Below are 18,555 nucleotides of genomic sequence, written 5' to 3'. Positions count from 1 at the left end.
AATAAAATGCCAGACATTTCGTTGATGAGTGATGGAAAAAAGTTTTAATTTAGGCATCCGCTAATAGACATCCTACAGTTTTAATCTGCAAGGCAAAGGATAATCGTGCACAAAACGAAGTCTAAACCTGTTCATTAATATTCATTTGATCGAATATATATAACGACAGCAATTCTGCTTATTATCATATTTTATTAAACCACACCATATCCTCATGCATCGATGTAGCTATCTATTTCACGATATTCAATTGCAAGGGTAAAATATCAATGAAATTATTTTGTTGCGGCCCTCCAATAGTTTTCGTGAAGATGTAAATTCTTGTGGTTAATGTTAACAACTAGCGATACGGGACATAAACCGTCAGAGCATTGCCAGCACTGTTATCAAGCTCTTCGCATACGACGCATGACCTGACGGTGACACTGCTGCCCTGCAGCGTACCTAAACTCAACGAAAACGTCGAGGTCATTCGGGAACTACACGACTACTTGAAAGTCCGCATGGACAATATTCAGGAGGCAAACGTTAACTCGTCGATCAATAAGATCGATTTGTGGAGTGTGCCGAATGCGCTTCAATGATGGTACTTGAAAATTAACGCAGTGTACATCGAATCAAGCTATTGTCAATAATGACATGATCGAGCATGATTTGCTGCATCGGTTGCTTGTGAGAATCCGCTATGAAATCGGTGATAAGATTTTCTTTCATTCATTATCGCCCGAGTCTTAATAAACTTAATCTGCAAAAACGTACCTCAGTTTTAATAGTTTAACATAAGGCTAAAGATGTTTTTGTCACTCGAATGTATTAAGGTGATTCTGATTTATTATTTTATGTAATAGCAAATTCTTCATCGCTGAATTATGCTTTAATTCGAAAAATTTCCACGTTCTTATTCAAAAATTTTTTTCGCATAATCTAATTCAGCTTGCAAAGAAGTGAATTATCCAAAAGGGGGACAATTATAAAATGATTCGTGTGAAATTCCTCGCTGTGTAATGGACAACGCCTCGAGGGACTTTCTGGTACGATCCATCAGCGATCAAAAGCGAAACGGATAGGCTGTAAGGGAATCAATCAATATTAAAATATATAAATTTGCCATATCGTCATTATCGACAGATTCTCGAGTTCTCGAAACTGCATTTCCAACATGATAGATTTCGGCGTGTCGAACGATCAGGGTTGCTTAACAAAAAAATCAACATTATAAGTCATCACGTATAAATCCAAGAGAATGTTCTAGCAGCTAGATTGGTTATTCTGCAGTCTACCTAGTTGAAGTAGTTAAAATCCCATTGCTTAAATGTCAGTTATTATACGATTGGAAATTGAACTTTGAAGCTTTAACATAATTTATCAGGACAAATTATAAACTGTCATTGATATTTTAACCGATAAAAAATTTCTGTTTTTTCAACTGCATCAAAAAAGATTAAATACACTAGTCATGCCAAAAATACCATCAATATTACCAATAAGAAGTAACTCTCTTGTGCACCAGTATGAAAAAATCTCAATGCTGTTTTTCGCTCGCAGTATCGTAGCAGTCTCGCATTCAAATACAAGTATAAAGAACGATGATGAAAAATGGAAACGTCAACGGGACGTCTGTGTCGTGCTAAAAAAAACCACTTGAATTGCGTCAAGATAACTCGGGAAGAGTCTCAAGAGGTCGACCCCTATGAAGTTTCTCCATCTGAGAGCGATGTCTTGGCTGGTCTGGGGTACGAGCAAAAAACGCAGAATAGGATATCATTGACCAACTCATGAAAAAAGTTCGATTATTGTAGTGGCTATTTGTTTGACGAAAAGCAAATCGATACAAAAAACTAAGGGGACTACGACGATTGTTTGCCTACGAATTAAATCTTTATTTTTACAAAATGTAGGCTTCATAAAATCCAATAAAATCAACTGAACTTAAACGTATAAATCGTAGATCAGCGAAATTGATGTTACGTTCATGTTAGAAAAATGAGAAAAAGGACTCTCTTGCGATTTGGCGGTATAGGCACGAATTAGATTAAACTTGAACGTACCCACTGAGAGCATACTCGTTACTTACTCGGGGAGATCTATAAGTGAAGTTTACTACGCAGAAGATCTATACTTCAAAAGATGGTGGCCAGGGCGAGATTCCATTCATCTACATGCAAGAAATCCCGACAAAGCTGCCCGCAGCACTGTCGGCCACGCTGGGTTTCATTTACAGACTTCAGGTGGACTCGGTTACCTGCCCATGAAATTAATGATTCTCAAGCTAAACTATCATCTCGAAAGCTACGTCGCCTTCGATAAAGATTCACGCAAAGGAATTTTCGAAATAAACACTGAAAATATCAGTGAAAGAGATGGAACGATTGGGAACTACTAGCATGATAAAGCGGTACAGTTGAAATAAAAAAAATATAAAGTTGTTAATGTATTCTTTGGACGCGAGTTGTGCATGCGTGCATGTGGCTCTAAATCCCAAGACCCTAGAGCAGCGAGTCCGGCTAACTCCAAGATACCAAGTCATTAAATTTTCCGTATTCCTCCGATACAAAAGCCCATCCGTCTACATAGCCACAGTCGGTTTACCCCCAGAGAGCAAACATGCCGAATAGGTGCAGGGATGGAATAGTTAGCACTCGCGCGCGCACTGGGTAATACGTTTGACGCGCGCAATAGACGGCGAATAAGAGGCAAAGAGAGTAAACTATACAGCCGGCTTGTGCCGTATACACATAGCCATATGTAACACAATGTGTAGGTAAAAGTAAGCTCTCCTGATAATTCGGGGAGTGGGACGCGCGGCAGGCAAATCCATTAGCCGCCGACTCTATGTGTGTTCCGAGCTGCTCGAAGCTTTGTGTGTCTCATCGCTCGCACAACGAGCTTTCGCGGTTAATTACAAACCCGGAGACGCACGAAGGTATACAAATATACACACAGGCAGATCGTTATAATGCGCTCTTCCTTCTGCAGCTTGTTTGTCTTGTATATTAAAGGCCGTTTGTCTTCTTTGCTTACTTGCCTTGTTCTTTAGCCGAATCAACGCGCTGCAAGCTCGTTGCAAGCCTAGCTAATGAAATACTAATCGCTATTTTACTTATGATGATGAATAGCCCTGGAGCTCGCTCTTGTCTCGTCCTGGTAACAATTTTAATAAACCGATTTATTTGATATATTTACAACGGTCTGCGCAAAGAATCGCTGAAATATTACGCGATACGCTTTCCATTCAAAGTTCGTGGCCGAATTGCAACGAATGATCGCGAGCGCGTGGAGCCGTTCGTTCCATGTTTGTGGCTTCACTTTTTGAAACATCGGTATATTACCGTGGATGAGCGCGAACGAGAACTTATAATGACATAACTTTGGCAAAACAAAAAGATGCACACGGCGTATACACACATACACAAGCTGCGCGTGCACGCGTACGTTAACCGAGACAAACTCTAATGGGATACGTGTTTCTGGGAACTTACACGCACGTACATATACCGCGTCATTCCATATTAAATATATATTTCAAAAGTTTTAACTTGCGTGGGTGTGTATCATGGCTCGGTACAAATAAATGATGACGCATTTGAGTGGAGTTTGCGGTGTCTCGCGCGCAAGCTAAAACAATGACAAGAAGATCGCGTATACCGCGTTACTTTGGCTTCGTGTGTTTTACCTTACTCTCGCAGTCAGCTGAATTATCCATCCCCGTGACAAAAGTGCAATCTTGTGTTCGATTCTGTGGCTTAAAAGTCTAGGCGAATCGATTGGCTCCGCGCGCTGAATATTTCATCGAAGCGAATCAAAAATAACGTGCGAGAACTTTCGATTATGGATTTTACGATTGAAATGCAAAAGCCGTCAAGACAGCAGCTAGGGGAGCGATACCTGCGACTGTGTGTGTGTGTGTGTGTGTGTGTGTGTGTGTGTGTGTGTGTACGTGTGAGTGTATTTGGCCGGAGGGCAGAGAGCCAGTATCGGCTAACACTCGAAAAAGACCTCAGGCCGGACGGAGCTTGCAATTTCTTCCATCGCGAAAGTATGACGATGAGACTGCTCTCATCAAGCTATACCTTCTCGCTGTTCCAGAAAACTTCCGCTCAACGTAATAATTCGCTCTGTTTTGCTCTTCGCAGGGCTGCTGCTACTGCTGCAGCTGTGCACGCCGTGGCTTCGTACTGTTTTTTTTTTATTCTGCTCTATATATACTTCTTTTCTGTTTCTTTTCCTCCGTTTCATCGTTCCGGCTCTTTTTTTTATATAGCCCGCGGGGACTGCACGTTTTCTATTCTTCTTTTTTTATCCGTCTTGTTTTCAAGACTATATGCGCCACGAACTAGGTAAAATAATAAGAAATTCCCGTTGATTTTTCTTCACGCGTAATTTGTGATTTTTATAATAATATAAAGTTAAGAATTAGCAGATTATTTTCATAAGCTTATGCCGGCACAAGTTGGGAAATTCAACGGCTGACAAGACTAACTTTGAAACGCCTCTTGCATGAATATTTTTCCTTGTTTGCTGGTTAAATTTGGTAGTACAACGAAGCACGATGTCGTAATGCTGTTTCTCCATGCAGGAGCATTGTATAAAAAATATTACTCCATTTACATTTTCAATTATCTGTCGAGTCTGCCATTTGCAGTGAAAACACAAGAGATCAAAAGTCTTAAGCAGCCACACATCCACAGCCACACATGAAACTGATAAAGTTCACCCAATCGCGTCGAGTTGTATAGTCTGTTCGAGTAGAATATTTAACAGGCGAAAGAGGAAAGCAGCAGAGGGAAAAATATTTTCACCACACAGGCTAGAAGAGTGGAGTAAAATTTCTGCATCGCAGAAAACAGCAGTATAGCTGCAACGCCCGGAGTTTAGTACTCAAACATCGTTTCTCTTTTATACTCGTTGCATCTCGCGCTCGCGTATACACCTCGCGCTGTTAAGGTCGACGGGGCGGCGCGCATCCCCCCAAGGCTTATACGTAGCTATATGTACGTAGCAGTTCTAACTCCTTAATTGTTTCCCTCGACAAGTGAGTGCGTTTATATATACATGCGAAGAGCCGCCTCTAAATCATCCTCCGACTCGCGCGCTCCGCTCACAGTTTCTAATAACGTCTACGTGGCCGCACGCGTATAACGACTTTATGGCCGTGAGGCTAGCCCGAGCCCGAACTAGCAAAAGAGAGAGAGAGAAAGACAGGCGCGAAGGGGCTGCACTGCTGCCGTTTACATGTATACGTTATTCGAGCACACGGACTCCTCCGGTAAGCAGTGGTCTCTCGCCTACATAGCTTGGGATAATATTGCCGCGTCTGCAAGCCGAGTAATTCTCTCTTACCTGCGCGTTATAAGCGACGCACGTACGGAGCAAGAACTTGGCGGTGCCCCCCGACCATGCCTCCGCTTCTTTGTGTATTTCGATATTATTTTATGCAGCTGGAGGCTCGATAAATCTCGAGCGCGTGAATCGCGCCGTGACAATTAAATGACAATATTTTGAATGGATCCGAGGCATAGCCGAAGATGATCCAAGAAAATTAAAAGATAACATCTTCTCATAATATTATCAAGAGCAATCCGAGGTTGTTTATAAGCCCCAGGTATAATAACTGAACACCAATGAGCGATATTGAGAAGAATCCAACGTTTCATTGTTTATATTATTATCGATAAACATCTTAGGAATCAACTGCAAGCAACAGAATATAATATAGAGACGCATGTTGATAGATATAGTATAATATTCAAGAACTTTTTCCACGCGATTTTCACGGGAAATTTAGATGAATAGATTATTGATTCGTATATGACGAAGAAATTAAGCTCTTGTTAAAAAAAATGAAATTCGTAAAAAAATATTATTTAGTCAGTTCGGAAGCATCGTTAAAGTGAATTTTCATTGAAAAACGGCATAAAACAACAATTCTCGCTAGCGAGGCAGGTAATTTGGAGCATAATAGGCTTGATCAAGCTCGTTCGACTGTCGAAACACGCTTATACTTTTCACTTGGCAGGGGCGCTCGGGCGATACATAAACCACACACAGCTCGAAATTGAATTTTTGCGCTCTCCAAGAGCTCCCCTCTACAAACTATATAGCTATAGATATATAATATTAGTTTTGCTCTCATGTGCTTCGTCGGCTTTATTATTTTCCTACTTTTTTTGCCTCCCTCTCTACATCCTTATCCGTGGAACACGGTTTTCGTTGGATAAACCTCGCCAATCAAACATAAATATCACTAGCTCAGGAAGTGCTGTATCTGTGTATAGAGAACGCGCGGAGCTTGCAGTCGTACACAGCATATTTATATCGCTATGGCTTTATAGTAGCGCACGCGAGCAAGTTTCGGGCTCGAGGTAAGCTCATAAATAGGCATAAAGCAGGTATATACGCCAGCACGTCTCTCTGCGTACCACTGCCTTTGCGGGGCCAATCGTGTCGCGGTGGGCTGTTTTATTTCTTTTTACCTTTGAATAAACTAGCTATTTATCCGTGACATAGCCATACACGCGGCTATCACGATACACGTTTTACGATCGGGTCGAGCACAAATCGAATCATTCGTCACGGAGGTCTGTACGAGCTGTTCATAATGCATCCGAGGAACATCGATGCGTCTTGGTACCGATCAGTGAGGCAGATCTAACAAGTTAACATGCTGGATAAAAAAGCCAAGCCTGAGGAGAGCGTGAAATATGAAAAGTAGCATAGAGAACTTTTCCGAGCGAATTGTCTTTGCCTCGCGTGCGTAGGGAAATACACAACTATTCTTAGCCTTTGTGTGTTAGAAGGGCGTGCGTAGGGAGCGGTGCACATACGCCACTTGGTCGATGTGATATATGCGACTCAACGCGAGGACGCGCTACTGCCTACGCGTTTACATGTGTGCGCATTTGCCTCATATTCTTTAAGCTCGCGCACGAATAAGGTTAAACGTCGGGTTATTATGAGTAACATATCTCGAGCTCGTATGCCTGCGTACGAAGGCAGATATACCGAGAGATACACATTCTGCCATGTGCGTAAACGTGTACAGCTTTACGAGCTCACTCTCTATTATGCAGTCGAGGGAGGGCGAGCTTAGCTTAGCTACATACACTCGAGAGAGTCGCGAGGCTTTATTAGACCAATAAAATGCGGATTACCGTTTCGTGGTTTTGGCCTCCTCTTTTTCTTTTATATATTATATAATAATAATATAATATACACACACATGCGCTTAGACAAGAAACTCGGGTAATACCGTTGCGGTGAAAAGGAGCGCCCCGACGAGCTTTCTCTTCCAGACGATCTATATAATGCAAAAAGAATCGCAGGCGCAGAGCTTACATCCATCAATCTGTCCGGTAGTGAAAATTCGGTCTGGTCGACGGGGAAAAAGCCTTTTTTTCTCTGTATGTAATGGTATATAACGCGCGAAAAGAACGCCGAATAATTTACAGCTTCACCGAGCTCGAATGAAATTCTAGACGTGTAATTACATGGCGAGACGATTTTTATATTCCACACTCGAATCTGCACTGCCGCTGCTATTGCTGCTCTGCATGCAGATTTTGCAGTTTCGAGGTAATATAGCACAGAAGGAATCGAAATTGAAAAATGCCTTTCATGTAAATGAAAAAAGGGAACATTTTTTCGACCGTACAGAGCGTTAAATTCATTTGTAGTTTGTTGTATTATCGAACTTTTTCTCCCGCAACGCAGGTACGTCGGCAAAAAAAGACAAACAAAATATGTCCCGCACGTTTAGGTTTTATTTTCTCAAACAAAAAGTTGGTCTAACGAAGCGCGATAGTACACGTGCGGGGCGGCCGTGATTGCGGCTTTTCTGCGGCTTCTGTCGAGCTAGAGCGCGAAAATCGAATACAACAAAGCTCCGTAGCTTAATTTGCAAGTTTTCGGCTAACAGAGGCGATAGCCCCCTCGAGCACTGGCAACATTTATGCGGAAGGAAAAGAACCGGTAATACCAGCGCACTGAGAGATCTAGGAAGGTAAAAGGGGCTTATACCGTATTGTACGCTAGTACTCTTCAAGTTCCACATTCTCCAACTTTTCGCGTGTTCGCTCTTTCTCCTTCTCTCTCACTCTCTTGACTAGGCGCGCTCTACATTCGATAGTATTTTTGCGAAGAGGCATTCTTGCCCATTTCTTCGGTTTCAGGAAAATTCCTTGCCAGTTTTTACTCTCTCTCTCCCTCCCTCTTTCTCTATGTCTCTCTCTCTTAAAGTACTACTGCAAGCTCGATGTGGGGCTATATACGTTGTACAGGTACACACGTAAAGATCGATAAAAAGGAAGCTTGCAATGCTCGCGTTGCAAAGTACTTTAACACGTTGTACACGTTGTATCGAGCACGTCTTTATCGATAAATTTGCTTTTATCCTGGTTTTACAGATGCCATTTTTAATGTATATTGCAATCAATTCTGTTTACTCTTAATCACTTGTATTTATGTGCTCTTTCGCAGGTATATTCGAGTCGGACGGCCAGCCAGTGCCGAACAAGATGTGCGACTACCAATTCGTCAGCTCGCAGTACACACCACAGCACGGACGCTTCTACTCGCCACGCTATCCGTCTTCCTATCCTGAAAATGTCCACTGCGTTTATCAATTTCGTGCGAGGTAAGTCTTCGAGTCTTTCGTAAACCCATTGAAAAGTGTATACATTAAAAGCGTGAAACTTTATTATTTCACGTGGCTTCCAGCAGGCCCTTTTGTACCTTATAAACTCACTCCATTTCCACTAGAAAGTCAGTGCGAGCTTGTACCATACTTCCGGCGTACTGCTCGCGTAGTTTCGCGCGCAAAGAAAAGCAGCACGAGGGATGGAAGAAATTATCCAAGGATATGATGAAATTACTTAAAAGCGCAGGAGATTAGAGTAGAAAGTTGATGGAAAATAATGGAAAGTCCGGGCTTTGCGCTTTTCTTCGGCTTTTCACTTAGACCTATCTTAACTAACCGTATGTTCTCGATTATAACTCGATTTCTTCGGAACATTCGACCAAATTTATTTTCGATCGTCTTTCTACCGCAGCTGCGCGCGCGTGCCCGCTATAATTAACCACGTAATTGCAACTTTGCCCTCGAATTCTTTTTCTCCACGATAAATGCGTATAAAAAACTGGCAAAAAAACTTTTCTCGAGTGTAACAAATAGCACGTAATCCATCCCCAGTGTCAAATTTGTCTTGTCACTGTATCACCTGGCGTGCGTACAAACTCACCTGACAAAAGAGAGAATCATTTCCTTGCCGCAGGGCCTGCTGCTGCTGCGTTGCGCGCTTTGCACAAATAAAAAGCTGCGGTATATGCACGTGTTCTTGCGTGAAATATCCCAGTACACGCGCAGTTATTATTATACAAAGGCATTCTTATATTTATCCGCGGACTACATAGAGCTTCTCTCTCTCTATGTAGCGCACGCGAGCGAGCTCGGCAGATGTAAAAACGTGCGTCACATAGCAATCGCATGCGGCGCGTATCTCTCTAGCTCGCGAAAGAGAGAGAGAGCTAGAATCAAATGGACGCCAAAGCGGAAATCACGTACACCGAATCTATTCCGGTTTATCGGTACATATATACATTCGCGCTCCTCTTTTCTTATTTTTCTTTTTATTTTCATACGTCTCTTCTACTGCAGTGCATATTAGACCCTTGGCCCTCGAAAGTCGCAAGGGGAGAAGGAAGAGAAAACGAGAACGAGAGTTATATCTTGCGATTCTGTGCGCGTGTGTGTCTGTGTGTATAAATACGTATGAAATAGCAATCGGATGTTTGATTTATAACTGGCCCGTGTCGTTTTGACTTTATTTTCTTTCGCTCGTGTCCACAGGAGCAAGGAGCGCATACGAGTGGTCTTCGAGAAGCTGTCGCTGCAGAAGGGGGACGTCAGGTGAGACTACTTTCTTTACATTCTTCTCTTTTTATATACCACCATATATCCACCCACGCATTCACACACTTGGAATGAATTGAATCGATTTATTTCAATGACTTTTTATCGTTGCCAATTAAAGTACTCGCTATCGGTCTTTGGAGAAAAAGTTAAAAGTAGATTGAAACAGATTTGAATAATCCAATGGGGAGACACACTGCGAAAAAGAGAACAGAAGAGGCTTGGAGCAGTCTCGAGAACTATTAAAAAAAAAGAAGAAGAAAAAAAACACTCTCGACCACGGAAAATTAATGCGACGCTATTCATTCGAGGCTCCTAAGAGTCATCCTTGCGCGGCGTTATCTCGGCCCAGGAGTGCAAAGAAAGTGCCGTTTTACTGTATTACGAGAGTAGCTCGCGCTCACTGCAGTAACAACAGAAGCTCGCTCGCTCGCTCCGAAGGCATTTAAAGTGCCTCTATATCCGTGCGGTAGCACTAGTAAACCTTCTTCGTGACTCTTGATTCCCGACTGCTCCTTCTCTCCCTCTCCTTCCCTCGCGAACTCGAGTTTTCAAAACGAAAAGCGATCGTTTAAATTCAAACTGCTCTTGATACCGTGTTAAATAAATGCGCAGACATGGTCGATTGCCAATGCGCGCCACCTCGGTATTTTTCGAAACGCGGCCCAAGTACTAGTGCGCTTTAAATTTTTTATTCGTATGAAATATATACGCGTGGCACTTGTTTGGCCTTTTTTATAAACTCGAGCTTCCATTTGGATCAGCTGCAATAACTGCGCCAAGACGTTAACGAATCATCTCTACATCTTGCGCAAGTTCTCTCTATCCTCAGAATTACTCACCACCGGTATAAGAAGAAGAAGAAGAAGAAGAAGAAGCGTAGTGTATGTAAATTTTGTCGCTCTCTCATACGTCTCTCCCTCTTTCATCGGGGTTGGCGAGATATTTCTTTCCGTTGACAAACGCGCGCATATCACATATATGCATACTTGGCACAACATCAAGTCAAGGTGGAGAGCCACACAAAAGCGACAGCCTCGCATGCATCCGCGCATGTATACGCTCGAGCCGTATATACTTTAACATCATAGTCGGGTTCGGTGTATTACTACCCGGGGAGCAGCAGTAGCGGTACGTCGAACTCAGCGCGATATAGAGTTCTTGAACGACAGGAGAAAAGCTCTTCATAATGCAGGTGTTCTCTTCGCTACGTATACATTATAATATAATAATATATAAGCCGTATCGCTGATTTGATTACATGCGTGTAGCTGCGCGCACGTAAACGCCGAGCTTATATCGCGCGCGAGCTTATTATGTATCGAATTTATATGATAGAGAGCGAGAGAAGCTACGTCCCGTGCGTAGCTGCAATGCTTTGTCTATACATGCGCGACGAGCACACACGCACATACACACGCAGACTGCCTAGCGGGCCAACGTACATAATGCATCCCGCCGGTGCGTTGTTATGCACGTGCGGTGCTGGCTGCACAGGCGACGTCAGCTCGCGCGGCCGCTCTGCCAAGTCATACGTCAGTCATAAAATGAAAAGCAGAGCGAGCTGCGTGGCAAGCGAAATTTTATCAAAATTTTATTAAAGAAAAGATACGTAGCTATAGCTGCGTGAGTCTTTATATTATATAAGGTTCGCTCGAAGCTGTCTCTCTCGTCATGTGCATGCGAACGAGAAATCCAACACGCTTGAGTTGGCGCTTCTAAGCCATCTCGGTGGCTAAATCCCCCCAATCGAATCGATAAATCACTTGGTGTAAATCGTATATCGGGCCGCAAACTGCACCGCCTTCAAAGTTTCCAATCAAGTGCAGCGTGCGGCCTCTGTCCACTGGCTCTCGTGGAGCGGTGCATGTAGTGTTCGGCTCCTAGACGAACAAGCTCGCCACCCGTCTCGATATATGCACCAACGATACGTATCCTTTATCGCTGTGTTCTTGTGAGTGCGTATGTGTGTGTGCAAAATACATAGCTATGTATAGCGAGCTGTGTCTCGGCAGTAGGGCAACAAGATCGCCTTGTTCAAAGTACATATAGTGAAGCTGTATCAACGATAACAAGCCGAATCCTTCCGATGCGCTACAATTTCACTTGTGCTATGGCTATATATATGCATAATGCACCTCTTAGCCCAGCTCTCGAAACTCTATACACACCGTGCGCGCACGCATACGTTTGTGTACATAATGCAGTGGCATCTCTATACACGTATGCACACGTGCTTTACATCGCAGTGAGTGCCTCTCGCGAAATTTTAATTAGCTGCTGCGTTACATAAAGCTTTACAGCCCGAGCTTCGTGCAAGCTCAGCTATGTCATTTGCTGTAGGCTGCAGCCCACGTGATAAAACTCTCGAGGCACGGCCCGCTTATTATTTTTGTATCGAAGACTTGTACGAGTACGACGAGAGAGAAAAAAAACAAGAATGGCCTTTTAGCGTGTTGCGCAAAATTAATTGCGCCTACTCGAGCTTGAGTTATCAGTTACTCGTGACTCCACTGGTAAACTTCAATTAATTCAAAGCTTTGCTTCGGGTTAAAGACCCCGTACACACGTACACAGCATATATGCGTATCATACGTTCGAGTAGTGTACATAATCTAGAACAGCATTAATTGGCGACAATAAAGGCTTCGCGAGTTCGAGTCAAATCCGAGTACATGTATATATACCGGGTAATTGTATATAGCGAAGCTAGAGAGAAAGAGAACTGCAAGCACTGCCGTGTACAGAGTCATAGAGAGGGAGAGCTAGAGTAAGGAATCAAAGAGGATTTCCATTCATATGTACTCAGTACGTATACATACATACACGCATACACACACACACACACACACACACACACATGCGCTTGAGCTTATGGCTGTGACATTTGAGTGTAATGTTCTGCTATGTACAATACCGTTTCAGCTGCCTGAACAGAGCAGACTTGATCAGGGTGTACGACGGCAGCGACCAAGCCTACCCGGCCATAGCGGTATTGTGCAACGAAGACTCCGAGGTCGAAATCCTTAGCACCGGGCCAGATTTGCTGGTCGATTTTGTGGCCAATTCCAAATGGCCGGGCCAGGGATTCAAGGCAACTTTTCAGTTTCAACCGGTCGACGATCACGTCACAGGTGAGCCTCTTTTTACAATATTCCATCGCTCCAATGAATGCCACGAAATCAATTTTATCGAAGCTTTCTTTCATCGATCGAACATTCAAATATCGGTGTCGGTAACGCAGAAAACTCGGAGGGCAGCGGTAGCGCTTGTCGGCGGAGGCCACTGCTGTGAACCCTCCTCCCGATGGTAAAGGAGGTTTTGCGCAACTGCTTTGAGGAAGCTCGCTCGTTTCACGGCTGGTAATTTTACTCTTTGCATCTAACACGGATACAAGCGAGCTTCCCCAAACTCCATTTTCTTATCCATGTTTGATAACATCCAATGATACGATAAGAATATTCGAAATTTGCACGCACTTTTTTCAATTCAAAAATTCTTTAAGGTATATTTCCAATAGATTATTTGGACCGAGCGCAATAAAACTTGACTCGTTTCTATTAACTCGAAATGCTCTAGGTTATTTGACTTGACTTGCGTTACGCAGTAAAATCAGTCCAGAGCAATATCATCTGCCGTCTCTCGCGTTAATTTCCTCTGGCTCTTGCACGTAATTACTGCAGCGCCCATACATCCGCGTTCGGCCTTAATGTGCCAACGGTAGTCCATAGTGTGACTTGGCACCGCGTAATATATATTCTAGAGCATGATGATTACAACGCGTGTGCATGTTTGTGTGCGTGCCCATTTACGTGTGTTGCAGAAACGGACAAGCAGCTGCCCGTGGTCCCCGGGGTGGTGGCGTCGTCGAACAGCGCCAAGTACTCGTTCATCGGGCCGGCAGTCAGCGCCACAAGTAAGTATCTCAACTTTGTCAACGCATTCCACATATCGTATATGCACAAATATAATTCGTTACTGCAACATTATCGGTTGCAAAATTTCATGTATATTACATTGTTTCTTGGCTGCGTGACTGAATACCGCAACGAGACCCGAGAGCGCGTGCATTTCCTTCTCTTCGTCCTCCTCCTCCTCTTCGCAGCCCCGCAATGAATTAGTTCTACGTGCCCAACTTCCCCAGCGACGTATGTGTACATACAAATGTTTAATGAAATGCTTTTGCTACAAACTGCGTTTCAGCGCATGTTTATACTTAATCATGTGTTTGGCCGTGATAACAGAAGGATTTTTGCAAATAAAACCTCGGCTTTATCAAGCATCAGGGTATTGGAATTAAAAATATGTTATTCAGATTTAAAATAGATTTACAAAGTGAAAAGCTCTCCTTTAAAAGTGAGCCATCGAAATTGCTGTAATTTTCAAAATAACGCAGACAACAAGTTTACGAGACTATTGTCCGGATAAAAGCCTCTTTTCTTCCTCGACGAAAATAACATCAGTTATAATAATGGCAAAAGTTGGATATTCGTCAAAAAAGTTTCATGCCGGAAATTCGTCAGGAGCGTGCGCCTGGAAAACAAGATATTTCCGATACGTCTCTACGATAAGAGGAATTTAGCTTGGCAGATAGTGATTCGTGTTAGATAAAAATCGTCGCGCGTGGATTTAATTCCCCGAATAAAAGCATAAGCTGCGTAATTACATACAAATATAAGGTGGCAAAAGTTGCCGCGTCTCGAATCCGTCACCGCAGCTAAGATAAATTCTGTTTGGCAAAGTAATATTGCACATCTAAGGAGGAGAAGAAGAAGCAGCAGCCGAGCGGGTGGCTATCAAAGTTTTCTTCAACTACATCCAATTTTTCTCTCATGACTGCCACGTACACACTCACACACACTTTTACCCACGGACGGAAAACAATATGCCAGATAACCTTTCTCTTCTTTCATAACTTGGCCGCGCACATACACAGACTCTCGAGCACAATAATGCGTGATTCATTTCTTTCGATAACATACAGCTGGTAGGTAGTGCGCGAGAAACTTGTCGCACATTTAGGGATCAAAGCAGTCCAGCCGCTTAATTTTCGGAAAATTCGCCATCGACCCGAATTGGCCAAAGCTGTCAGCATACGTGAATGCGTCGCTGAAGAGCAGCCTAGGAATTATTCAAATGTGGCTGTGCACCGATAACGTCTCTCGCTCTTATTAAACGAGCAAGGGATGCGCGTACAGACACGGGAGCCGCACAAAGACAGAAAGCGCGTTAAGTATACACGAAGTTAATGGACGTAATTTCAATCAGTAGCAGGACTCTACGTCGTGGCCTGCGCAGCAGTAATATCCTAGCAAATATTACGTATGAGCCAAAACGTCCAATGAGTGTAGATCAATGCCCGAAGCGCTCGAATACACAATCTGGCGTATCTCCGCGAAATGCGCCTCGGCCAATATCCGCACTTGGACGTAAACAAGTGGCGCAGCGCGTACCTACCAACGGCGTATCAAACGGCGCCGTTGCTGCTGCGAGAGATTTGCGAATCGGGTGCCTTATCAACGCTCGGCTGGCGAGATTCAAATGAAATATTTTTCACGTGATTTTCCCGGCGAAACTCTACGCTGCCGAATTCATCTTCTCGCAGCGCCGGAGAGAAAGTGCTGACTCTTTCCCTTTTGCCTAGGAATGTTTGAACCATCTTTTTCCTGTTATCTGGTGGCCGGGCTTGCCTTTTGAAATCCAATGAGGTTTCCGTGCGCGCACACGGGATTACACACGCCAGGCAGCAAACTCCTTAGCTATTTTCGTATGCATCGCGCGCCAGAGAGAGAGTATATAAGCCTCGCGCTCTGCAAGCCTGTATTAAAGTACTGTTAATTCTTCGAGCTGTGTATGTGTAATGTAAGGCGAGCGAGAGACTCGGCTCTCCTTGAAAAAGCTCGGCATGCGATGTATGCATGCATACATATTTATACGCGAAAACTTGAGATCCACGCGCGAGTCTCTCTGACTTGTTTTTTTTTTTTTTTACTCCATACGCAGCTAGGCTTTTCTTTGTCCTGAATTAGGAGTATATGTTTGTGTAAGGCCTTTTTCGGCGAGCAGCATTGCACAAGCTCGAGTCTCTTTCCCGCAACTGCTTATGCGAATCTTTGTGGCTCGCTGAGCTGCAGTTGAGTACGTACATTTACGTTTGGCTTTGAGCAAGTACTGCAGCAGGCGCGCAACGAGCGGCTTTTTCTTTTGATATAGTTTAGCCACAGCAGAATACACTTATGTAACTACATATCCCTGTATTTTGCTTACGCGCGCAGCGTGATCGATCAATGTTACACCAAAAAGCTCGGGACACTTTGTCTCAACTTTTTACGCATTGGTTGATTCGAGTGGTAAACTGTAACTTTCGCTGGGAGCCCCGAAACAGTGGCAGCAATAGCAGGTATTATCGTTCGCATATTTCTCTCGGCTTGTTATTTTGTTTTATTATTGACGCAGACCGACGTTGCTTTACACACCGCAGTTCGCAACTTCCTTTGCATTTTGTATCAGGCTGTTTAGAGCGTGGCCCAGAGAAGGAGGACTCCGTTATCCGCATTAATGTTTTGCTACGTATGTACGTTTTCTATCTCTCTCTGCCTCGTACTTAAATATTCGCGTTTGCATATTGCAAAGAGATACGTAGTTTTCCCCCCAGAACAGTGGCTTTTTCGACTCTATGTATTCGAGCTTGTTTAACGTACACAGCACATACATTCCCATTCAAAGGTCACTAGGGCAGAATTCGAGAAAAGAACTTTAAAAAGTGAAGCTTCATTTAAAAGTTGCGCGCGTGCCTGTATCTACATGTTTGCGAATGCACGTAACTAGCTTGACGCAGATTTACTTGGCTACTTTTTGAATCAACAACATTTTTAATGAATATCGAAGTGACTGTGTTTATTCTGCAACCCTTTTTTCCTAAAAATTTTTCATCTCCTTCTCTTCGCTTGGGTTTTTGAAAATAACAAAAACATTTTTATAGTTGAACTTCCGTCCCGTGCAAAACATCTTGATAAAGAAAAGCAAGAAATTTCCATTGCCTCGTTCAATATAATGATAAGTTAAAAGTCTTATTTCCTTACCACATGATGAAGTATGCCGCGAAGTCTCGAGGAATGCAAAAATCGACTTTAACTTACCATTCGAGGCCAACTGAAAATCAATCGTCGTCGTAGCGACCAATTCCTTCAGCACTCTCTTCCTGCTACTGCGGGCGTTTATATATGTATAAGTATACGAAGCTACTGCATCTCCTTAAAATTTATCTGCATCCAGCTTCCAAGGTTTACCCCGACGCGAGTCCCGTGGAAAAAAGTAGTCCCCGAGTAAAACGACGAACGAACGGAAGAGAAAGAAAAAAAGGTATGAAAGGAGAAAGAGAAAAGCGATAAAAGAAAGAGCAAACGAGAAGCCAAGTACATCAGCGGGAGCAGTTGTAGTAGCATGGAAGACGGCGACGTTGGCCTCTTTAGATCCCGGTGAAAATCTAATAGACCGCGAGAGCTCCAGATGAGATATTGGTTTTAAGGACGATCGAACTTTCTTCTCTTGTAAGCGTGCACACGGACGTGCACGCCCCCACTACCCTATTTAGATCTTGTTATTTTTCTTATCACCCTTAACTGGCCTCCTCGTCCTTGAAGGGGAAAAAACCTCCTAGGAAGCTTTTAATTAATGGCTTCTTTGCACGGGGGTACATATTTTTTTGCTTGCAAACGTCGTCGTCGTCGTCGCCGCAGCATCAGCAGCAGCAGCCCCGCAAGTCCACGGAATCATGCGAGTTCGCGAGTAGAGAGGTGAAAATCCTTAAAGACGCGCTGATTAATCGATTACTTTGCGCCACATAATGCCTGATCTTAGTAATCCTCCAAGTTGGCTCGCTCTCAACAAGTTTCCAAGAGTATGCGCGTAAATCTCGAAATTACGCCCGAGATTATTACAATAAATATTTGATTTTCAATGCGGGCATTATCGCGACTCGCGAAAAGTTTTATCGTTCGCATAACGGCGCATAACATCGAATTCGATTATCGTAATACGCACAGGCGCGATATAAATTCGAGGAAAATCTCGCGTAAACGGGCATCGAATTTTAAAAGCTCGATGTAAATGTATAAGGAAAAGAGGGCCGAGGTCGGCCTGACGCAATTTTATTTTTTATTTTTGTTGTCGAGTGCACCGATAGGCCCATAAGCTGAATGAACCGACGATACTCGGGTGGGCTTTCGATTGGAAAAAATATTAGAGCAAAAGAGTCTCGAAACGAGCAGTGTAGGCGCGCGCGCGCAAGGCTAACTGAATGCAATTTCGCCCCTAGTTATTTATTGACTCGCGAATATTGAATATTCTCTCTCGCGCTCGCTGCTCTTGTATCCCTTCTCTCTCCTGCATATATACGTGCGAGTATGTGCAGCGCATGTGTGTATAAACGTATAAATATATGCGTCGATTTTGGTCGGTGACGTTTGCACGTGGAAAATCGGTATGAAAAAAAGAGGAGACGGGTATCGAGCAAACGAGAGAAATTACTTCGCTGAGTAAGAGTCGGGACGCTGGGCTGAATAAAAAATACACCAAGGCCAAGTTTTAGCTGGCACCTAATGTATGGCTAAGGAGCTCTAGCCGAAGGGAGAGAGAGAGAGAGAAAA

General features: G+C 43.5%; 1 protein-coding gene across 3 annotated transcripts in view; it reads left to right on the top strand.

The window, feature by feature from the left end:
• LOC106648136 (suppressor of lurcher protein 1) overlaps positions 1-18,555 on the top strand; it is a 168,035-nt gene that overhangs the window by 91,078 nt on the left and 58,402 nt on the right. For all 3 annotated transcript variants that reach the window (XR_002763443.1, XM_023458605.1, XM_023458606.1), the window contains 4 exons: positions 8,476-8,632; positions 9,845-9,904; positions 12,833-13,041; positions 13,731-13,823. Coding sequence is in view for 2 of the 3 variants with exons in the window: in XM_023458605.1 (XP_023314373.1) it covers positions 8,476-8,632; positions 9,845-9,904; positions 12,833-13,041; positions 13,731-13,823 (519 nt within the window). In the remaining variant the exon portion in view is untranslated. The remainder of the gene's footprint in view (positions 1-8,475; positions 8,633-9,844; positions 9,905-12,832; positions 13,042-13,730; positions 13,824-18,555) is intronic.

This window comes from Trichogramma pretiosum, unplaced genomic scaffold, assembly GCF_000599845.2.
Source record: "Trichogramma pretiosum strain Unisexual culture from Peru unplaced genomic scaffold, Tpre_2.0 scaffold24, whole genome shotgun sequence".
Lineage (NCBI taxonomy): Eukaryota > Metazoa > Arthropoda > Insecta > Hymenoptera > Trichogrammatidae > Trichogramma > Trichogramma pretiosum.
This window is presented reverse-complemented; position numbering and strand designations above follow the sequence as displayed.